The sequence below is a fragment of the Ylistrum balloti genome, unplaced genomic scaffold (genome assembly GCF_031769215.1).
Source record: "Ylistrum balloti isolate Yb309-2 unplaced genomic scaffold, AGI_CSIRO_Ybal_v1 Utg371196, whole genome shotgun sequence".
Classification (NCBI taxonomy): domain Eukaryota; kingdom Metazoa; phylum Mollusca; class Bivalvia; order Pectinida; family Pectinidae; genus Ylistrum; species Ylistrum balloti.
The window spans coordinates 1,173,536-1,197,306 of record NW_026782651.1 but is presented as its reverse complement, the minus strand read 5'-3'; the positions used below and the strand labels follow the sequence as shown (position 1 = coordinate 1,197,306).

General features: G+C 37.9%; 1 protein-coding gene across 1 annotated transcript in view; it reads right to left on the bottom strand.

The window, feature by feature from the left end:
- Nucleotides 1-3,989: 3,989 nt before the first annotated feature.
- LOC132561385 (TBC1 domain family member 2B-like) overlaps nt 3,990-23,771 on the bottom strand; it is a 35,950-nt gene continuing 16,168 nt past the window's right edge. Inside the window, exons 8-19 of the mRNA XM_060226109.1 lie at nt 22,856-22,962; nt 22,109-22,194; nt 20,512-20,611; nt 18,291-18,414; nt 17,064-17,209; nt 13,170-13,278; nt 12,654-12,785; nt 11,184-11,321; nt 7,012-7,188; nt 5,137-5,271; nt 4,766-4,843; nt 3,990-4,085 (exon numbers count right to left, since the gene is read on the bottom strand). Of these exons, the coding sequence (XP_060082092.1) occupies nt 3,990-4,085; nt 4,766-4,843; nt 5,137-5,271; nt 7,012-7,188; nt 11,184-11,321; nt 12,654-12,785; nt 13,170-13,278; nt 17,064-17,209; nt 18,291-18,414; nt 20,512-20,611; nt 22,109-22,194; nt 22,856-22,962 (1,428 nt within the window). The remainder of the gene's footprint in view (nt 4,086-4,765; nt 4,844-5,136; nt 5,272-7,011; nt 7,189-11,183; nt 11,322-12,653; nt 12,786-13,169; nt 13,279-17,063; nt 17,210-18,290; nt 18,415-20,511; nt 20,612-22,108; nt 22,195-22,855; nt 22,963-23,771) is intronic.

Genomic DNA, 23,771 nt, shown 5'->3' with positions numbered 1-23,771 from the left:
ACGGACACTGACCAACTAGAGACAAAGGGCAACTCACATGGAATTTTAGAATGACCCATCCAGTACTTCTAAAACAGTACTACACTGTAGAATTAAATTATACACCAGCATAATTAACAAACAGTACTACACTGTAGAATTAAGTTATAATTAACAAACAGTACTACACTGTAGAATTAAGTTATAACTAACAAACAGTACTACACTGTAGAATTAAGTTATAACTAACAAACAGTACTACACTGTAGAATTAAGTTATAACTAACAAACAGTACTACACTGTAGAATTAAGTTATAACTAACAAACAGTACTACACTGTAGAATTAAGTTATAATTAACAAACAGTACTACACTGTAGAATTAAGTTATAACTAACAAACAGTACTACACTGTAGAATTAAGTTATAACTAACAAACAGTACTACACTGTAGAATTAAGTTATAATTAACAAACAGTACTACACTGTAGAATTAAGTTATAACTAACAAACAGTACTACACTGTAGAATTAAGTTATAACTAACAAACAGTACTACACTGTAGAATTAAGTTATAACTAACAAACAGTACTACACTGTAGAATTAAGTTATAATTAACAAACAGTACTACACTGTAGAATTAAGTTATACACCAGCTAGTCATAATTAACAATCAGTACTACACTGTAGAATTAAGTTATAATTAACAAACAGTACTACACTGTAGAATTAAGTTATACACCAGCTAGTCATAATTAACAATCAGTACTACACTGTAGAATTAAGTTATAATTAACAAACAGTACTACACTGTAGAATTAAGTTATACACCAGCTAGTCATAATTAACAAACACATATAAATAGATTATCTCCCTTACATACACATCAAACATAAGATTTTAGCACTAACATACAGCACATCAGGAAAATAGAACCAATCAAAATAACACAAATTTCTTCAGTCAAGAGGAATGCATGTAGTTACACAAATAATCAGTTCACAGGAAATTCGCTAAAATCTTGATACATTGGTACAAGTAGTAAATCAACAGTAGACCTGTCTGTTTTATAGTTATGTGTAGAGAACATCTTTTGATATAAAAAAAGTACAGAACTGATAATACATTGGCATTACAGCAAAAATCTATTAAAATAAATTAAATATGAGTATTAACTTTCTTAGCTATGTTTCAACATAATGTGAACGAGAGGCCTATAGAGCCTGTATTGTTCACCTGTATCTTAAAGCCCAGCAATGTTATACATTCCTATAGGTTTGGTATTTAAAATATTTCCAAATTAAAGCTTGGTCACTTTACCTCTTTGATGAGGCAAGACCAATGGGTAAATTCTTATATCATTACTGTCTTTTCTCTTTTGATGCCCAGTAAGAGTTAATGTGGATATGGGCTTGGTATCTCAACTTTATAAAAAAAAATATGACCTAGAAATAATGTCACTTTAGGTGTGCCACACCCAAGGGTCACTTCTAACATAACAAATGTATTTATAACTTGAAGCCAAGCAATGCTTTATATATAAGGTTATGGGATGGAAATTTCAACTGTTTTAAAGATGATATATCATCTAGAAATTTAGCCCAGAGGGGTGGGGTAACACCCAAGGGCCTGTTCTTACATTGTGAATGTGTTTATCTCTTGATGCCCAGCATTGCCATATATGGTTTAGGGTTGAGGATCTCAACTGTTTCAACGATATTACCATGAAACTGAGTTTGTAGGAGTGGGGCCAGGCACCAGAGCCAATTCTTACATCATGATTATGTTTACATGTGTATCTTTATGCCAAGCAATGTTATACATGGTTATAGGATCAGGATCTAAACTGTTTTCAAACACATTTCCTCTATTGAGCCCCTCCCCTCCTGCCTAAGAAGGCCAAGATCCACCACTTATATAAAATTAATTCCCCTTCACCAAAATGTGATTTGCAACAAATAGTCAAAATCCAGTCATCCTACAGGAGGAGTAGGATTTTAAATCATTTGCTCTATTTCCCCTATTTGGCCCTGCACCTGCCCCAGGAGGCCGAGATCCACCCTTTAAAAAAAATTACTTTTTCTTCACCCAAAGATGCTTTTGATAAAAAAAAAGCATTCCTACAGGAAGATAAGGATTTTAAAAAACTTCCTCTTTTTTCCCCTATTGGGTCCCCTCCTTCCCTCTTGCCCCAGGGGTTGGGGGTGGGGGAGACTATACAAAATTGATACTTCTCCACCAGAACATTATTCACCCTGAATTTGGACAAAAACCAATCATTCCCACAGGAGGAATAGGATTTTTACTAGTGTATGTACTGTTTGTTAATGTAACTGGATGTATACTAGTGTATTTACTGTGTGTTAATGTAACTAAATGTTTATTAGTGTATGTACTGTGTGTTTGTTTACTAGTGTATGTACATGTACTGTGTGTTAATGTAACTAGATGTTTACTAGTGTATGTACTGTGTGTTAATGTAACTAAATGTTTACTAGTGTATGTGCTGGGTGTTAATGTAACTAAATGTTTACTAGTGTATGTACTGTGTGTTAATGTAACTAGATGTTTACTAGTGTATGTACTGTGTGTTAATGTAACTAAATGTTTATTAGTGTATGTACTGTGTGTTTGTTTACTAGTGTATGTACATGTACTGTGTGTTAATGTAACTAAATGTTTACTAGTGTATGTACTGTGTGTTAATGTAACTAGATGTTTACTAGTGTATGTACTGTGTGTTAATGTAACTAAATGTTTATTAGTGTATGTACTGTGTGTTTGTTTACTAGTGTATGTACTGTGTGTTAATGTAACTAGATGTTTACTAGTGTATGTACTGTGTGTTAATGTAACTAGATGTTTACTAGTGTATGTGCTGGGTGAACTAATGATGATCATTGCAGATAAATTAACAAGAAAATAAAAACAATTTGTCAGAAAAGTACCCCAGTAAAGGCCATCTAACATACCTTATAGGTACCTGATGAATGAATCCTAACAGATGACCTTAACTGATATATTCTTATGACTAGTAATAATATATCAATAACCCAGATAATGTGACGTATGAAATATAACCTCAAAATTTACCCTGTTAAATGTACCCCATTAATTTTAAGTTGAATATGAACCTTGGTAAATGTATACTGTTAAATGTAACCTGGAAATATATTCTCCTGCCCCAGAAAGTTGAGACCTTCAGTTATTGAAACATCTATTCATTTGGACCTAAGCCAGCTTCAGTCTGAATTGGTTCAAAAGTCAAGCATTCCTAAAATAGAGGAAGAACTTAAAAGTATTTGTCCTATATCACCTATTGGGCTCTATCCCTCCAGCCCCAGAAGGGACCAAAACCCATCATGAATATAAATTTTATTTCTCTTCACCAAAGGATGCTTCAGCTCAAATCGAGACAGACAGAATCCAGGTATTCCTGTTTCTATAATGTCACTGCAAGCTATCATAGATAAAATCCAAACAATAATAACATAATACACAAATACCATTGGTTTGTTCAACATGGAATGCTTTGAAACTAAAAATTCTGAGACAATATTAAATTATACTATCATAATAACGGAAGATTTTTCAATCTCATTCATGAAAAATGTTTACAACATAAATACATCAACAAGTGATCCTGTGGATCTGTATCGATCAATTGCTTTCAAATGATGTCTATGACCGACAAATTTGACCATAAAACTGGTTAAAATGATTCTTTTTTTTGCACTATGGGCACCCCTTAAAACATGTTTATGTCATCTTCATGTTGGACGACAGACATGGTAGGACAGACACTGTAAAATTTTCCGTTTGAAACACATGAATGCTATCATGGAAGAATTCTCTGCTGCAATTTGTCATCACTGAAGATTTTCTGCTGCAATTTGTCATCACTGAAGAATTCTCTGCTGTAATTTGTCATCACTGAAGAATTCTCTGCTGTAATTTGTCATCACTGAAGAATTCTCTGCTATAACTCGTCATCACTGAAGATTTTCTGCTATAACTCGTCATCACTGAAGAACTCTCTACAATCAGATGTCACTCGTTGACTCCTGATGTCGTCTCGAAGTTTATCCAACTCAGCAAGTTCACACTGCAATAAATAATATTCAACGTTATGTATTAGAGAACATTTTAACATTTTTTAAGTCTCCATGCTCCACTGCCAGAACCAGAGCCTTTAATACAAGAATTTTAAGTATACAAACTCCCTTTGTTCACTTCACCATGCTTCACAATACCATACTACACCTGGTTCTATTTATATAAACAGTGACCTTGACCTTCCACCTCAAGACCCCAATATCACTCCCATACCAGCATTTTGAAGAAGAATTGGATATAGTGTGAGTGTGATTAGTCAAACAGAATGCGAGATATTGTCCCAAAAAGTAAAACAAGAGTGCCGTGGACACAATATACACCGCCACAAAATATAAAGATCAAAAGTCGCCCCTTCATGCACATCTACCCATTGTAGTAGTGACATTGAGCAAGTTTCATGAAAATCTGATGATTAGTTTAGGAGGAATTGTGTTCACAAGAAATGGACGTATGGACAGACAGACAGAGAATATTACACCAATATATGACTGCCTCCGGCAGCGTATAAAACACAGAAACAAGAAGACAGAAAGACAAATGGACAACCTCAATACTACAGTGCACCTGTTACTTCAATGCGGGGCCTTCATGAAATACAAAATAATTTTTTCTTGATTTAAATTTTTGCTGATTGTAGATGAGGGGACAGAGTGTTAAGCCACAACTTACCCTGAGCTGCTGTAGGTAAAACTGACGTTTGGTGGAAATACTCCGCATGGGGAAAGGGTTGATCCAGTTGAAGGCAAACTGTGAGAAAAAACATTCTGATGAATCAGTCACCATTCATTCTGACTCATCTGTACGCTTGTTACTAACAAAACCACCCTTTGCCATACTTTATCTCCCTGCTACACATACATAATCAATTTACAGTAGACTACATGTACCTGATCTCACTTCCTTAATTGGTAATGATTGACTTAAAATTACCAATAAAACAACCACTATGAAATTTTCTTGAACAAAAACCAACATTGAGCGTAACATAATATCAAATGGAATTTCTCACAACATTAATATACACCGTAATTCACTATTACCTGAGAAATTCTCCGCACGTCGGTCATCTTCTCCCCAATAACTCTCATGTAGTGATTCACACCCAGTGCACTGTTCTGTTGTAAGATTTCCTCCTCCGCCATTTTGAAAAAGGCCACAGCAAAACGAAACAACATCTGATGAAAAAAATACCATTTTTATCATTGATTTACAATCTAAACTAGAACACGTCTTTAAGAAATTAATACCCTTACTCCCATATGTCCAGAAGTTATCACATGAGACTCTTTACCCTAACTTATGTCAAACTTATTACAATGAATTGTAGAACTTGATGTTATGATACTACTGGGTAAATATGAACCAAATCTGTTGAGAGTTTCTTAAGGTGGATTTGGAACACAACACAGTGGGACAAGTTTCTCAAGGCATGACATTAATTTGGAACACAACACGATGGGACAAGTTTCTCAAGGCATGACATTAATTTGGAACACAACACAGTGGGACAAGTTTCTCAAGGCATGACATTAATTTGGAACACAACACGATGGGACAAGTTTCTCAAGGCATGACATTAATTTGGAACACAACATGATGGGACAGGACTGATATAGGTTACACTATATATGTTTGCCCCATACAATGTAGGAAAGGATACAATTATTGAAGTTTGAATTTCATGTGAGCCATGCAGCAGAGATAGACGATGTGCATATAAGATGGATGGATTAACCTACAGCTGACATGTGTGTATAAGACGGATGGATTAACCTTCAGCTGACATGTGTGTATAAGATGGATGGATTAACCTACAGCTGACATGTGCGTATAAGACGGATGGATTAACCTACAGCTGACATGTGTGTATAAGATGGATGGATTAACCTACAGCTGACATGTGTGTATAAGATGGATGGATTAACCTACAGCTGACGTGTGTATAAGATGGATGGATTAACCTACAGCTGACATGTGCGTATAAGACGGATGGATTAACCTACAGCTGACATGTGCGTATAAGACGGATGGATTAACCTACAGCTGACATGTGCGTATAAGACGGATGGATTAACCTACAGCTGACATGTGCGTATAAGACGGATGGATTAACCTACAGCTGACATGTGCGTATAAGACGGATGGATTAACCTACAGCTGACATGTGTGTATAAGACGGATGGATTAACCTACAGCTGACATGTGTGTATAAGACGGATGGATTAACCTACAGCTGACATGTGTGTATAAGATGGATGGATTAACCTACAGCTGACATGTGTGTATAAGACGGATGGATTAACCTACAGCTGACATGTGTGTATAAGATGGATGGATTAACCTACAGCTGACATGTGTGTATAAGATGGATGGATTAACCTACAGCTGACGTGGATGGATTAACCTACAGCTGACATGTGCGTATAAGACGGATGGATTAACCTACAGCTGACATGTGCGTATAAGACGGATGGATTAACCTACAGCTGACATGTGCGTATAAGACGGATGGATTAACCTACAGCTGACATGTGCGTATAAGACGGATGGATTAACCTACAGCTGACATGTGCGTATAAGACGGATGGATTAACCTACAGCTGACATGTGCGTATAAGACGGATGGATTAACCTACAGCTGACATGTGCGTATAAGACGGATGGATTAACCTACAGCTGACATGTGCGTATAAGACGGATGGATTAACCTACAGCTGACATGTGTGTATAAGACGGATGGATTAACCTACAGCTGACATGTGTGTATAAGACGGATGGATTAACCTACAGCTGACATGTGTGTATAAGATGGATGGATTAACCTACAGCTGACATGTGTGTATAAGATGGATGGATTAACCTACAGCTGACATGTGTGTATAAGATGGATGGATTAACCTTCATTATCACTGTACCTTACTGCCTTCATACAGGTAAGCGTCCCACACCCTGAGGAAAGTCTCCGGCGGGATATTGTCCACAAAGATGGTGAGGAACCAGTTGAATGTGAAGAGTGATAGATCAACGTTGTGGGTCTCAAAGTGTGTGTACAGACGTGGCAACTTGTCCTGGACCATGTCCTTCAACACTCGCTGAAATCAGCATAAAAAAAATATGCATTATACTCAATCTATAAGCAATGTAAACATCAGGAAGAATTTTAAAGGTCTACCCTTCTCTCCACTATTGGACTACTTCCATCTGCCCCTCAGTAGCAGACCCCCTGCTTCCCCCCACCCATATCTTTACTGATTTATAGATGTTGTGTCATATTGTTCATAGCAGTGTACAGCTTTGCCCTGAGCAAAGAAATTCTGACCTGCCAAAATAGTGGATGCATTTCCAGGGCATTTGGGAAACTAGTTGATCTCAACTCACATCACCTTTTGACATCACCATCATTCAGTGCTTTACTCCTGCAGTATTTACCAGGTCAGCTTGAGCCGCTATCAGTTTTACTGCGGTATTTACCTGGTCAGCTTGAGCCACTATCAGAGTTTTACTGTGGTATTTACCAGGTCAGCTTGAGCCACTATCAGAGTTTTACTGTAGTATTTACCTGGTCAGCTTGGGTATTTACCTGGTCAGCTTGAGCCACTATCAGTTTTACTGTGGTATTTACCAGGTCAGCTTGAGCCACTATCAGAGTTTTACTGTGGTATTTACCTGGTCAGCTTGAGCCACTATCAGTTTTACTGTAGTTTACCAGGTCAGCTTGAGCCACTATCAGTTTTACTGTAGTTTACCAGGTCAGCTTGAGCCACTATCAGTTTTACTGTGGTATTTACCAGGTCAGCTTGAGCCACTATCAGTTTTACTGCAGTAATTACCTGGTCAGCTTGAGCTGTTATCAGAGTTTTACTGCGGTATTTACCTGGTCAGCTTGAGCCGCTATCAGAGTTTTACTGTGGTATTTACCTGGTCAGCTTGGGTATTTACCTGGTCAGCTTGAGCCGCTATCAGTTTTACTGCAGTATTTACCTGGTCAGCTTGAGCTGTTATCAGAGTTTTACTGCGGTATTTACCTGGTCAGCTTGAGCCGCTATCAGAGTTTACTGTGGTATTTACCTGGTCAGCTTCAGCTGTTATCAGAGTTTTACTGCGGTATTTACCTGGTCAGCTTGAGCCACTATCAGTTTTACTGCGGTATTTACCTGGTCAGCTTGAGCTGTTATCAGAGTTTTACTGCGGTATTTACCTGGTCAGCTTGAGCCACTATCAGTTTTACTGTGGTATTTACCTGGTCAGCTTGAGCCACTATCAGTTTTACTGTGGTATTTACCTGGTCAGCTTGAGCCGCTATCAGTTTTACTGTGGTATTTACCAGGTCAGCTTGAGCCACTATTAGAGTTTTACTGTGGTATTTACCTGGTCAGCTTGGGTATTTACATGGTCAGCTTGAGCCACTATCAGTTTTACTGTGGTATTTACCTGGTCAGCTTGAGCCGCTATCAGTTTTACTGTGGTATTTACCAGGTCAGCTTGAGCCACTATCAGAGTTTACTGTGGTATTTACCTGGTCAGCTTCAGCTGTTATCAGAGTTTTACTGCGGTATTTACCTGGTCAGCTTGAGCCACTATCAGTTTTACTGTGGTATTTACCTGGTCAGCTTGAGCCGCTATCAGTTTTACTGTGGTATTTACCAGGTCAGCTTGAGCCACTATTAGAGTTTTACTGTGGTATTTACCTGGTCAGCTTGGGTATTTACATGGTCAGCTTGAGCCACTATCAGTTTTACTGTGGTATTTACCTGGTCAGCTTGAGCCACTATCAGAGTTTTACTGTGGTATTTACCTGGTCAGCTTGAGCCACTATCAGAGTTTTACTGTGGTATTTACCTGGTCAGCTTGAGCCACTATCAGAGTTTTACTGCGGTATTTACCTGGTCAGCTTGAGCCGCTATCAGAGTTTTACTGTGGTATTTACCTGGTCAGCTTGGGTATTTACATGGTCAGCTTGAGCCACTAGCAGTTTTACTGTGGTTTTTACCTGGTCAGTTTGAGCTGTTATCAGAGTTTTACTGCGATATTTACCTGGTCAGCTTGAGCCGCTATCAGTTTTACTGCAGTATTTACCTGGTCAGCTTGAGCTGTTATCAGAGTTTTACTGCGGTATTTACCTGGTCAGCTTGAGCCGCTATCAGAGTTTACTGTGGTATTTACCTGGTCAGCTTCAGCTGTTATCAGAGTTTACTGTGGTATTTACCTGGTCAGCTTGAGCCGCTATCAGTTTTACTGCGGTATTTACCTGGTCAGTTTGAGCCACTATCAGAGTTTTACTGTGGTATTTACCTGGTCAGCTTCAGCTGTTATCAGAGTTTACTGTGGTATTTACCTGGTCAGCTTGAGCCGCTATCAGTTTTACTGCAGTATTTACCTGGTCAGCTTGAGCCGCTATCAGAGTTTTACTGCGATATTTACCTGGTCAGCTTGAGCCGCTATCAGTTTTACTGCAGTATTTACCTGGTCAGCTTGAGCTGTTATCAGTTTTACTGCAGTATTTACCTGGTCAGCTTGAGCCGCTATCAGAGTTTTACTGTGGTATTTACCTGGTCAGCTTGAGCCGCTATCAGAGTTTTACTGTGGTATTTATCTGGTCAGCTTGGGTATTTACATGGTCAGCTTGAGCCGCTATCAGTTTTACTGCAGTATTTACCTGGTCAGCTTGAGCCGCTATCAGAGTTTTACTGTGGTATTTACCAGGTCAGCTTGTGCCACTATCAGAGTTTTACTGTGGTATTTACCTGGTCAGCTTGTGCCACTATCAGAGTTTACTGTGGTATTTACCTGGTCAACTTGAGCCGCTATCAGTTTTACTGCGGTATTTACCTGGTCAGTTTGAGCCACTATCAGAGTTTTACTGTGGTATTTACCTGGTCAGCTTGAGCCACTATCAGAGTTTTACTGTGGTATTTACCTGGTCAGCTTGAGCCACTATCAGAGTTTTACTGTGGTATTTACCTGGTCAGCTTGAGCCACTATCAGAGTTTTACAGTGGTATTAACCTGGTCAGCTTGGGAATTTACCTGGTCAGCTTGAACCGCTATCAGTTTTACTGCAGTAATTACCTGGTCAGCTTGAGCTGCTATCAGTTTTACAGTAGTATTTACCTGGTCAGCTTGAGCCGCTATCAGAGTTTTACAGCAGTATTTACCTGGTCAGCTTGAGCCACTATCAGAGTTTTACAGTAGTATTTACCAGGTCAGCTTGAGCCACTATCAGAGTTTTACAGTAGTATTTACCTGGTCAGCTTGAGCTGCTATCAGTTTTACAGTAGTATTTACCTGGTCAGCTTGAGCTGCTATCAGTTTTACAGCAGTATTTACCTGGTCAGCTTGAGCCGCTATCAGAGTTTTACAGTAGTATTTACCAGGTCAGCTTGAGCCACTATCAGAGTTTTACAGTAGTATTTACCAGGTCAGCTTGAGCCGCTATCAGAGTTTTACAGCAGTATTTACCTGGTCAGCTTGAGCCACTATCAGAGTTTTACAGTAGTATTTACCAGGTCAGCTTGAGCCACTATCAGAGTTTTACAGTAGTATTTACCTGGTCAGCTTGGGTATTTACCTGGTCAGCTTGAACCGCTATCAGTTTTACTGCGGTATTTACCTGGTCAGCTTGAGCTGCTATCAGTTTTACAGTAGTATTTACCTGGTCAGCTTGAGCCGCTATCAGAGTTTTACAGCAGTATTTACCTGGTCAGCTTGAGCCACTATCAGAGTTTTACAGTAGTATTTACCAGGTCAGCTTGAGCCACTATCAGAGTTTTACAGTAGTATTTACCTGGTCAGCTTGAGCTGCTATCAGTTTTACAGTAGTATTTACCTGGTCAGCTTGAGCTGCTATCAGTTTTACAGCAGTATTTACCTGGTCAGCTTGAGCCGCTATCAGAGTTTTACAGTAGTATTTACCAGGTCAGCTTGAGCCACTATCAGAGTTTTACAGTAGTATTTACCAGGTCAGCTTGAGCCGCTATCAGAGTTTTACAGCAGTATTTACCTGGTCAGCTTGAGCCACTATCAGAGTTTTACAGTAGTATTTACCAGGTCAGCTTGAGCCACTATCAGAGTTTTACAGTAGTATTTACCTGGTCGGCTTGAGCTGCTATCAGAGTTTTACTATAGTAATCCTTTGGCATGATGTGCTCAACAATGGCCACAATTAACCAAAAGGCTTCTTCTTCTTCAAGGAACAGTAAACCAATGGCAACCAGTCTGTTCAGACCCTGACATCAAAATTTCAGGAAGATTTAATCAAATATGCAATTAAAAGCAAATGAATACATCAAAAATATATTTTTTCATGTACTATTTTGGTGCACATACTGTCCTGTCATGTGTAAAGTGACACCTGTCTATTTGTATAGTGACACCTGTCTATACCATAACACATACATTGTTCTGTCATGTGTACAGTGACACCTGTCTATTTGTATAGTGACACCTGTCTATACCATCACATTCACTGTTCTGTCATGTGTACAGTGACACCTGTCTATACCATCACATACATTGTTCTGTTGTGTATAGTGACACCTGTCTATATGTATAGTGACACCTGTCTATATGTATAGTGACACCTGTCTTTATCATCACATAAACTGTTGTCATGTGTACAGTGACACCTGTCTATATGTAGTGACACCTGTCTATATGTATAGTGACACCTGTCTATATGTATAGTGACACCTGTCTATATCATCATATACATTGTTCTGTCATGTGTAAAGTGACACCTGTCTATACCATCACATACACTGTTCTGTCATGTGTACAGTGACACCTGTCTATATCATCACATACACTGTTCTGTCAGGTGTACAATGACACCTGTCTTTATCATCATACACTGTTCTGTCATGTGTACAGTGACACCTGTCTATATGTATAGTGACACCAGTCTATATGTATAGTGACACCTGTCTATATGTATGATGACACCTGTCTATATGTATGATGACACCAGTCTATATGTATGGTGACACCTGTCTATATGTATAGTGACACCTGTCTATATCATCACATACACTGTTCTATCATTTGTACAGGAAACTATGTATTAGTGATGGAAAATTGGTTTAAATCCATAATTGATTATCAATTAAAAATTGGATAGGCTTTTCCATGTAGTTGATCAATTACATAATCAGCTGACTGTTAGTTCAATATCAATTAAAAGTGAATGTATTCTGTGTGGCAGTAATATTTTCTTTTATTGACTTAAACCTACAACACGTTACTTCCCTAGAATTTACGTAAGAAACAATAGACATCTCTTTTTATATATGTTATGAATTTGTTTTTGCTAAAACACAAGGCACATATTAATGTAATGGTTGTTGATTATGAAAAATCATCACATCAGATTAGGTTAAACAATTAGATAATGGATTACATCCACTGTTGTCCCATCACTATCAGGGACCAGTAAAAACTAAATATATTATGTTATTGTGATATGGTTATGCTACATAAAGCGATGATAAGTATCTACATCAAAGCATGTCTGAACTGTCTTTTCTCTAGGTTGTCTTTCACAGGTAAGTAAGGAAGTGTACCTGGCAATATCCAATTACAGGGTTGTGAAGGCTGTAGGCCACCAACACACGTCGTAGCTTGGCAACACCATCCAAATCGGAACTTTCATAATACTTATTGTTGGGCAAGGTTCGCAGCAAATCTAGTTCAATCTGCCGAGTAAAAATTAACATAAATAGATCTAGAACAGCAGTGAAAACATTCCATAACTAATCTGACTACAATTCTTCCTGGAGTATACAATCTAATATGGCTGTGATTTTCCCATCATTTTGTCAGGAAGAACTATGTGTCATAGTGATTACATCTGTATATACTGAACATGTAAGAAGCATTGTAAAAGGACATAACAATAGATATCATTACAACTCTCACCTCATTCTTTTAATTACAATAATATCAAAATTAATTCACAAATCCACCAATCTGATTTTGTTTTGACTATTAAAGTGCATAATGTACTAACAAAAGGTGGGTGTTTTTTGAAAAGCCATCTGTCCAATTAAAATTACAATGTTATAGTATTTAGCAATCACCTGTTTGGCAGCAGGATTGTGTGGGGTGTCGCCTGATCGTGTTATCAATCCCTTGTAGTAGTGTGGACCTAATTTATCTCGATCAGCACTCACATAGAAGTTCACACACCTGAAAATGTTGACAATGATTACTTGTTTAACCTCATGAAGTCATATTGGCTTCTCATGTAAACAAGATATGAAGGACACTGCCAGATAATCATTAACAGGAAGTGCATGATGACATCACAATAAAAGGTCAAGAGTATATCTGAAGATGATGAAAACTGTGGGACAGTTGTAACCGATGTTTATGACATCTGCAGGTTTCTGAATGTGAATGAATGTGGTAGGACACGGACCTCACACTCAAATAGCTAACACTGACATAACAAGTATAAGACTTCACACTCAGGTAACTAACACTGAGATAACTAACACTGAGGTAACTAACACTGAGGTAACTAACACTGAAGTAACTAATGCTGAGGTAACTAACACTGTGGTAACTAACGCTGTGGTAACTAACACTGAGATAACTAACGCTGAGGTAACTAACGCTGAGGTAACTAACACTGAGGTAACTAACACTGAGGTAACTAACGCTGAGGTAACTAACACTGAGGTAACTAACGCTGAGGTAACTAATGCTGAGGTAACTAACACTGAAGTAACTAACACTGAAGTAACTAACACTGAAGTAACTAACACTGAGGTAACTAACACTGAGGTAACTAACACTGAGGTAACTAACACTGAAGTAACTAATGCTGAGGTAACTAACACTGTGGTAACTAACGCTGTGGTAACTAACACTGAGATAACTAACGCTGAGGTAACTAACGCTGAGGTAACTAACACTGAGGTAACTAACACTGAGGTAACTAATGCTGAGGTAACTAATGCTGAGGTAACTAACACTGTGGTAACTAACACTGAGGTAACTAACACTGAGGTAACTAACACTGAAGTAACTAACACTGAGGTAACTAACACTGTGGTAACTAACACTGAGGTAACTAACACTGAGGTAACTAACACTGTGGTAACTAACACTGAAGTAACTAACACTGACATAACAAGTATAAGACTTCACACTGAGGTAACTAACACTGAGGTAACTAACACTGACATAACAAGTATAAGACCTCACACTGAGGTAACTAACACTGAGGTAACTAACGCTGAGGTAACTAACACTGAGGTAACTAACACTGAGGTAACTAACACTGAGGTAACTAACACTGTGGTAACTAACACTGAAGTAACTAACACTGAGGTAACTAACACTGAGGTAACTAACACTGACATAACAAGTATAAGACCTCACACTGAGGTAACTAACAATGAGGTAACTAACGCTGAGGTAACTAACACTGAAGTAACTAACACTGAAGTAACTAACACTGAAGTAACTAACACTGAGGTAACTAATACTGAGGTAACTAACACTGTGGTAACTAACACTGAGGTAACTAACACTGAGGTAACTAACACTGAAGTAACTAACACTGAGGTAACTAACACTGTGGTAACTAACACTGAAGTAACTAACACTGAAGTAACTAACACTGAAGTAACTGACACTGAGGTAACTGACACTGAGGTAACTAACACTGAGGTAACTAACACTGAGGTAACTAACACTGTGGTAACTAACACTGAAGTAACTAACACTGAGGTAACTAACACTGAGGTAACTAACACTGACATAACAAGTATAAGACCTCACACTGAGGTAACTAACACTGAGGTAACTAACGCTGAGGTAACTAACACTGAGGTAACTAACACTGAGGTAACTAACACTGACATAACAAGTATAAGACTTCACACTGAGGTAACTAACACTGAGGTAACTAACACTGACATAACAAGTATAAGACCTCACACTGAGGTAACTAACACTGAGGTAACTAACGCTGAGGTAACTAACACTGAGGTAACTAATACTGAGGTAACTAACACTGACATAACAAGTATAAGACTTCACACTGAGGTAACTAACACTGAGGTAACTAACACTGACATAACAAGTATAAGACCTCACACTGAGGTAACTAACACTGAGGTAACTAACGCTGAGGTAACTAACACTGAGGTAACTAACGCTGAGGTAACTAACACTGAGGTAACTAACACTGAGGTAACTAACACTGACATAACAAGTATAAGACCTCACACTGAGGTAACTAACACTGAGGTAACTAACACTGAGGTAACTAACGCTGAGGTAACTAATGCTGAAGTAACTAACACTGAGGTAACTAACGCTGAGGTAACTAACGCTGAGGTAACTAACACTGAGGTAACTAACGCTGAGGTAACTAACGCTGAGGTAACTAACGCTGAGGTAACTAACGCTGAGGTAACTAACGCTGAGGTAACTAACGCTGAGGTAACTAACACTGAAGTAACTAACACTGAAGTAACTAACACTGAAGTAACTAACACTGAGGTAACTAACACTGAGGTAACTAACACTGTGGTAACTAACACTGAGGTAACTAACACTGAGGTAACTAACACTGAAGTAACTAACACTGAGGTAACTAACACTGTGGTAACTAACACTGTGGTAACTAACACTGAGGTAACTAACACTGTGGTAACTAACACTGAAGTAACTAACACTGACATAACAAGTATAAGACTTCACACTGAGGTAACTAACACTGAGGTAACTAACACTGTGGTAACTAACACTGAAGTAACTAACACTGAGGTAACTAACACTGAGGTAATTAACACTGACATAACAAGTATAAGACCTCACACTGAGGTAACTAACAATGAGGTAACTAACGCTGAGGTAACTAACACTGAGGTAACTAATACTGAGGTAACTAACACTGACATAACAAGTATAAGACTTCACACTGAGGTAACTAACACTGAGGTAACTAACACTGAGGTAACTAACACTGACATAACAAGTATAAGACCTCACACTGAGGTAACTAACACTGAGGTAACTAACGCTGAGGTAACTAACACTGAGGTAACTAACACTGAGGTAACTAACACTGACATAACAAGTATAAGACTTCACACTGAGGAAACTAACACTGAGGTAACTAACGCTGAGGTAACTAACACTGAGGTAACTAACGCTGAGGTAACTAACACTGAGGTAACTAACGCTGAGGTAACTAACACTGACATAACAAGTATAAGACTTCACACTGAGGTAACTAACACTGAGGTAACTAACGCTGAGGTAACTAACACTGAGGTAACTAACACTGAAGTAACTAACGCTGAGGAGGTAACTAACACTGAGGTAACTAACACTGAGGTAACTAACACTGACATAACAAGTATAAGACCTCACACTGAGGTAACTAACACTGAGGTAACTAACGCTGAGGTAACTAACACTGAGGTAACTAATACTGAGGTAACTAACACTGACATAACAAGTATGAGACTTCACACTCAGGTAACTAACACTGAGGTAACTAACACTGACATATCAAGTATAAGACCTCACACTGAGGTAACTAACACTGAGGTAACTAACACTGAGGTAACTAATACTGAGGTAACTAACACTGACATAACAAGTATGAGACTTCACACTCAGGTAACTAACACTGAGGTAACTAACACTGACATATCAAGTATAAGACCTCACACTGAGGTAACTAACACTGAGGTAACTAACGCTGAGGTAACTAACACTGAAATAACAAGTATAAGACTTCACACTGAGGTAACTAACACTGAGGTAACTAACGCTGAGGTAACTGACACTGAGGTAACTGACACTGAGGTAACTAACACTGAGGTAACTAACACTGAGGTAACTAACGCTGAGGTAACTAACGCTGAGGTAACTAACACTGAGGTAACTAACACTGAGGTAACTAACACTGAGAACAAGTATTAGACGACTAATGTACCAAAACTAACCCTTTCCAGATATGACTTCTGTGTTCATGAGGAACACCCATGCGTACTAGTCCCTTGAGTTCAGCTGATCTGACCAGAGTTTTTCCAGTCTGACCCACCATGAAGTTGTCCCACTTGACCAAGTGTGAGGTCACCTCATCTGCTTCCTACAAAATACAAAAGCATTATCACACAAACTGTTTTAACAGGCAGTCAACTGTAGACTGTGTAACCATAGTGACAGTGACCCTTGACATTTAACCTTGATCAATGACCACCAATATATGACCTGATGTAGAACTAGACAGATTGAACCAAATGTCACAAGTTGTAAAATGTCATATACCAAATGTCACAGGTTGTAAAATGTCATATACCAAATGTCACAGGTTGTAAAATGTAATATATCAAATGTCACAGGTTGTAAAATGTCATATACCAAATGTCACAGGTTGTAAAATGTCATATACCAAATGTCACAGGTTGTAAAATGTAATATATCAAATACATAAGTTATCAAACCTATGTCAACAATCACTGATTAGAAAGTATTACTGTGGAGCATCACAATATCAAACATTAAGATTATCTTATAACTTGGTATAGCCCTGTTAAAAACCTACTTTTTCTCATCTAAATGAAAAATAAACAGAAGCATTTCTCACATTTAGTAGACATATGTAATATATAAACCTGAAAAATGAAAAGTCTTTTCTAGGGAACATTCCAGCCAAATTTGATGTCTGTAGGCCTTTTAGTTCCTGAGAAGATGTTGTTTAAATGTTTTAACAGATTTGACCCGTGACCTTGAATATAGGTGTAGATGATTGTATTTCGCAAACTTTGTTTGGTTTCATCCTTTGAACATACCAGTCTAATATCCTGTTTCTAGGTCTATTAGTGTATGAGAAAAAGTTGTTAAAATGTTTTAACAAATTTGATCCCTGTGACCTCAAATAAGTCAAGGTCATTTATTTTTGAAAACTTTGTCAGGCTTCATCCCAGAAACATAGCAGCCAAATATCAAAACATTTGAAACATTATTGAAAAGAAGTTGTTTAAAGGAAAAAAGTTGACACCGGATGATGGACACAGTATTAGGCATAAGCTCTCTTGTCCTTCAGGCCAGGTGAGGTAATAATATCACAATTTTTGAATTTGAAATGGCTGTATTTTCTTTTGCACAGAAATATTTGAATAGAAATACTTAAACATAAAGTTTGACATGACTATGTACTATAGGCTGACCTTGATTTTGGTGGACAGCTCTGCTGACTTCCTCTCAAGTTCGGTAGCCTTGGCAATGAGAGGGTCTTCATCCTCATCCCCACCGTACTTCTTTAGGAAGCCATATCGGTCATACTCCTGTCCACTGTTAAAAATCTTTCTTTTATTCAAGTCATATCACTCTTTGTTAAAACTCTCTTACAGAAAATAAAGGAAATAATTAACATGAACAACATATGTAGGTGTACCATCTAACTTTAGGACAGCTGAGACACTCACCATCTCACTACAATACCATAACTTACATATGTAGGTGTACCATCTAACTTCAGGACAGCTGAGACACTCACCATCTCACTACAATATCCTAACTTACATATGTAGGTGTACCATCTAACTTCAGGGTGGCCGAGACACTTACCATCTCACTACAATATCCTAACTTACATATGTAGGTGTACCATCTAACTTCAGGACAGCTGAGACACTCACCATCTCACTACAATATCCTAACTTACATATGTAGGTGTACCATCTAACTTCAGGACAGCTGAGACACTTACCATCTCACTACAATATCCTAACTTACATATGTAGGTGTACCATCTAACTTCAGGACAGCTGAGACACTCACCATCTCACTACAATATCCTAACTTACATATGTAGGTGTACCATCTAACTTTAGGACAGCTGAGACACTTACCATCTCACTACAATATCCTAACTTACATATGTAGGTGTACCATCTAACTTCAGGACAGCTGAGACACTTACCATCTCACTACAATATCCTAACTTACATATGTAGGTGTACCATCTAACTTCAGGACAGCTGAGACACTCACCATCTCACTACAATATCCTTACTTACATATGTAGGTGTACCATCTAACTTCAGGACAGCTGAGACACTCACCATCTCACTACAATATCCTAACTTACATATGTAGGTGTACCATCTAACTTCAGGACAGCTGAGACACTTACCATCTCACTACAATATCCTAACTTACATATGTAGGTGTACCATCTAACTTCAGGATGGCTGAGACACTTACCATCTCACTACAATATCCTAACTTACATATGTAGGTGTACCATCTAACTTCAGGACAGCTGAGACACTCACCATCTCACTACAATATCCTAACTTACATATGTAGGTGTACCATCACTTCACAGCTGATACCATCTCACTACAATATCCTAACTTACATATGTAGGTGTACCATCTAACTTTAGGACAGCTGAGACACTTACCATCTCACTACAATATCCTAACTTACATATGTAGGTGTACCATCTAACTTCAGGACAGCTGAGACACTTACCATCTCACTACAATATCCTAACTTACATATGTAGGTGTACATATTACCATCTCACTACAATATCCTAACTTACATATGTAGGTGTACCATCTAACTTCAGGACAGCTGAGACACTCACCATCTCACTACAATATCCTTACTTACATATGTAGGTGTACCATCTAACTTTAGGACAGCTGAGACACTCACCATCTCACTACAATATCCTAACTTACATATGTAGGTGTACCATCTAACTTCAGGACAGCTGAGACACTTACCATCTCACTACAATATCCTAACTTACATATGTAGGTGTACCATCTAACTTCAGGATGGCTGAGACACTTACCATCTCACTACAATATCCTAACTTACATATGTAGGTGTACCATCTAACTTCAGGACAGCTGAGACACTCACCATCTCACTACAATATCCTAACTTACATATGTAGGTGTACCATCTAACTTTAGGACAGCTGAGACACTCATCATCTCACTACCATATCCTAACTTACATATGTAGGTGTACCATCTAACTTCAGGATGGCGGAGACACTCACCATCTCACTACAATATCCTAACTTACATATGTAGGTGTACCATCTAACTTCAGGACAGCTGAGACACTCACCATCTCACTTAGATATTACAACTTACCCATAGAGAACCACAGGCATGAACACCACTATATGAAGTTTGAGGTTGATTAGGCAAAGGGTACTGAAGGTATCGCGACAGAAATAATCTTCTATTTATAGTAATGGTGACCTTGACCTTTGACCTTGGGACCTAAAAAGCCATCCCAATCAAGCACTTTTGGTGAGGAAGCACAGTGTGAAGTTTGAGCTTGATTTGCCAAACATAGTAATACTGATATGTTGCCTTTGGCAGGTGACACAAAAATCAGTAGGTTTTCAGTACATACCTAGTGGTAAACAAGTAGTCCATATCTTCATTTTCATCCAGGTCCAGGGCATCAGAGAGGAGTTGAGTGACCATCTCCTGGGACTGGATATCATCCTCACCTCCTATAGTGACAGAAATAAAAGTACAGATCATACGTTGGTCTGGTAGAAAGTTACATTAAAGTACACCTTGTCTGTTTACAGGTGATACACCACACAGATTATAGTCAAACAAAATTACTTGATCTCAACAGAACTTTAACATTTACATAAATAAATAGACTTCATTTTACAACACTAACACAACCAGTCCTAGTCTATAATATGATCACTTTCACTGTACACTTCTGGTCTGAACCAAACTTGGAGATACCACTCACAAAAATTCAACAAAACATGCTACAGAGACAACCAGGAGTCCATACAAGTCAATAAATCAGACACATAACCACAGTTTTAAACTATATATATTTATTTACACTAAATATAAAGATAATGAACAACACAGCCTAACACATCTGGGGTAGACATTTCACAATCTCTAAAGCTGTTAGCTACGATACAGAGGTGTAATTAGTCTACTGGAAACTGCATTACACTAAAAGGCAGAAGCAAACCCATCATCTATTGATGTGACACAAATACTCCAGGCACATGGAATGGTGCTAAATGGACGACCATCAATTTCAGCTTAAGTCACTCTCTCAATCAAGAATTTATAACTGGCTATCGTGGCTATCTAGGGAACAGTGTTACCTATGAAGATTTACTCTGCTGCTGTCATTGGTCTGTTTTGTTGTGTATTGGTTGGTCTTGTCTAGTCAGCTATTTGTGTTTTTATCCATGGAATGGCCTATAGAAATGTTATATTTCTCCATACTCTCGAGGTAGGTGCAGTCGCTGCTTGTTCTGACTTTTGGAAACTTACATGTCAAACTTGGCATTACAGGGAGCAACCCACTAATGTATCAATAGCACATACAATACCCACTAAACATACACAATACAAACATGGTATTATATACTGTTAGTGTGACATAACACATACAATACCCACTAAACATACACAATACAAACATGGTATTATATACTGTTAGTGTGACATAACACATACAATACCCACTAAACATACACAATACAAACATGGTATTATATACTGTTAGTGTGACATAACACATACAATACCCACTAAACATACACAATACAAACATGGTATTATATACTGTTAGTGTGACATAACACATACAATACCCACTAAACATACACAATACAAACATGGTATTATATACTGTTAGTGTGACATAACACATACAATACCCACTAAACATACACAATACAAACATGGTATTATATACTGTTAGTGTGACATAACACATACAATACCCACTAAACATACACAATACAAACATGGTATTATATACTGTTAGTGTGACATAACACATACAATACCCACTAAACATACACAATACAAACATGGTATTATATACTGTTAGTGTGACAATGTAAGGGATTTGTCTCCATTACATATATAATAATGAAAATTATCAGAACTGTTTTGTTCAGACTTGTTTTGATATGAAATGGAAACTTTTTAAATGTTAGAGATATCACACTTACCCCTTACTGGCTGTTTAAACTCTTGAAGAAGGATAAGATATTTGCTATGGGTTTGGTAGAACTTTGCCTCCAGCTGTGCATAGCTCCTGAAATATTACATCAAATCATACCAAGTGGTTGTCTGATATTTTGTCCCATTTCCTCTCATAATGACATAGAATATCTTGACAATCATGTTTTTAAGTTTTGGTGTGGATGGGTGTGGATGGGAGGGTGTGTGGGTATGTGTGTGTGTGTGGGTGTGGATGGGTGTGGATGGGAGGGTGTGTGGGTATGGATGGGTGTGGATGGGAGGGTGTGTGGGTATGTGTGTGTGTGTGGGTGTGGATGGGTGTGGATGGGAGGGTGTGTGTGTTTGTTAAACTTAAAACAACATTCACAAAATCAATAATAGATTTTTTTCTATCTAGAGCTGTGACTCTTTATGGGTTATCTTAACCTGCTCAATCATGATATCTGCCAAGCTTTAATATAAAATAAGATGTTACTGTTTATGGATTAGTCTTTCCTTTTAGGATAATGAAATGTTACTGTTTATGGATTAGTCTTTCCTTTCAGGATAATGTGATGTTACTGTTTATGGATTAGTCTTTCCTTTCAGGATAATGTGATGTTACTGTTTATGGATTAGTCTTTCCTTTCAGGATAAAGATTACTGCTGATTATTCCAGCCTTTTGGATGATGGGATGAGAGTGGCAATGGATTATCAAAAAGATAGGACTGCCTTTAGATGATGTAATACATACATTGCCAGTGTTTTGGCATTATCTTCATCATGCTGTCTGAGATCTGTCAATTCCAGTATCTCATTGGTTAGGAACTTGTTTTGAGTTTCGTATGCTGCACACATATCCTGTAACATACAATTGCTAGCTTATTTAAGTGGATCTGTAATAACCAAAACATCTTCATTCACAGCATTACGTGTTCCATTGTTTAGTTTTTTTTTCTGGATTTAAGTCAATCCACCAATCTAAACAACATGATCTTTTCCAGTCTCATTATAATCAATGTATATATGATCTTGTTCAGAATGTCTCTACTGTATAAAGAAAATGCACTGTAAGAGCAGGTACTTTTTTAATGTCTCTCATTGTTTTTGAAAAATTACTACTTATGCAGTATAATTTACAAACGAGAGGTCCAAGGGGCCTACTTCACTCACTGGCTTATTGAGCTATTCAACCCTTCAACAAAGAATTTCAAATATGACAAATAGTTTCTGATATGATGTCCCTATTGGGTCCCACCCTTGTGGTCATACAGAAGTCTGATTCACTCTTCAAAAAAATAGCCAGACCAAACATATCCTTGTATGGAAGAAGGATTTTTAAGAACTTACATTTCCCCAGTTGAGCCCACCCCTCCTAGGAGGCCAGCATGCATTATCTATACAAAACTGATTTTCCTTCACCCAAGAATACTTCTAACCAAATTTGGTCAAAATCAAATTATTCCTACAGGAGGAATAGAATTTTTTAAAATTTGCTTTATTTTCCCCTACATTAGATATAGTGTTGTTTTAGGAAAAGTCACAGACAGATGAATGATAACGGACAAAGGGCAATTTGAACAGCTGACATTCATCAGATGGTGAGAATCAAGGCATATTTTACAAGAAAAAAAAACAAGACTACCTAAATGGCAATTATCTTGTAATAG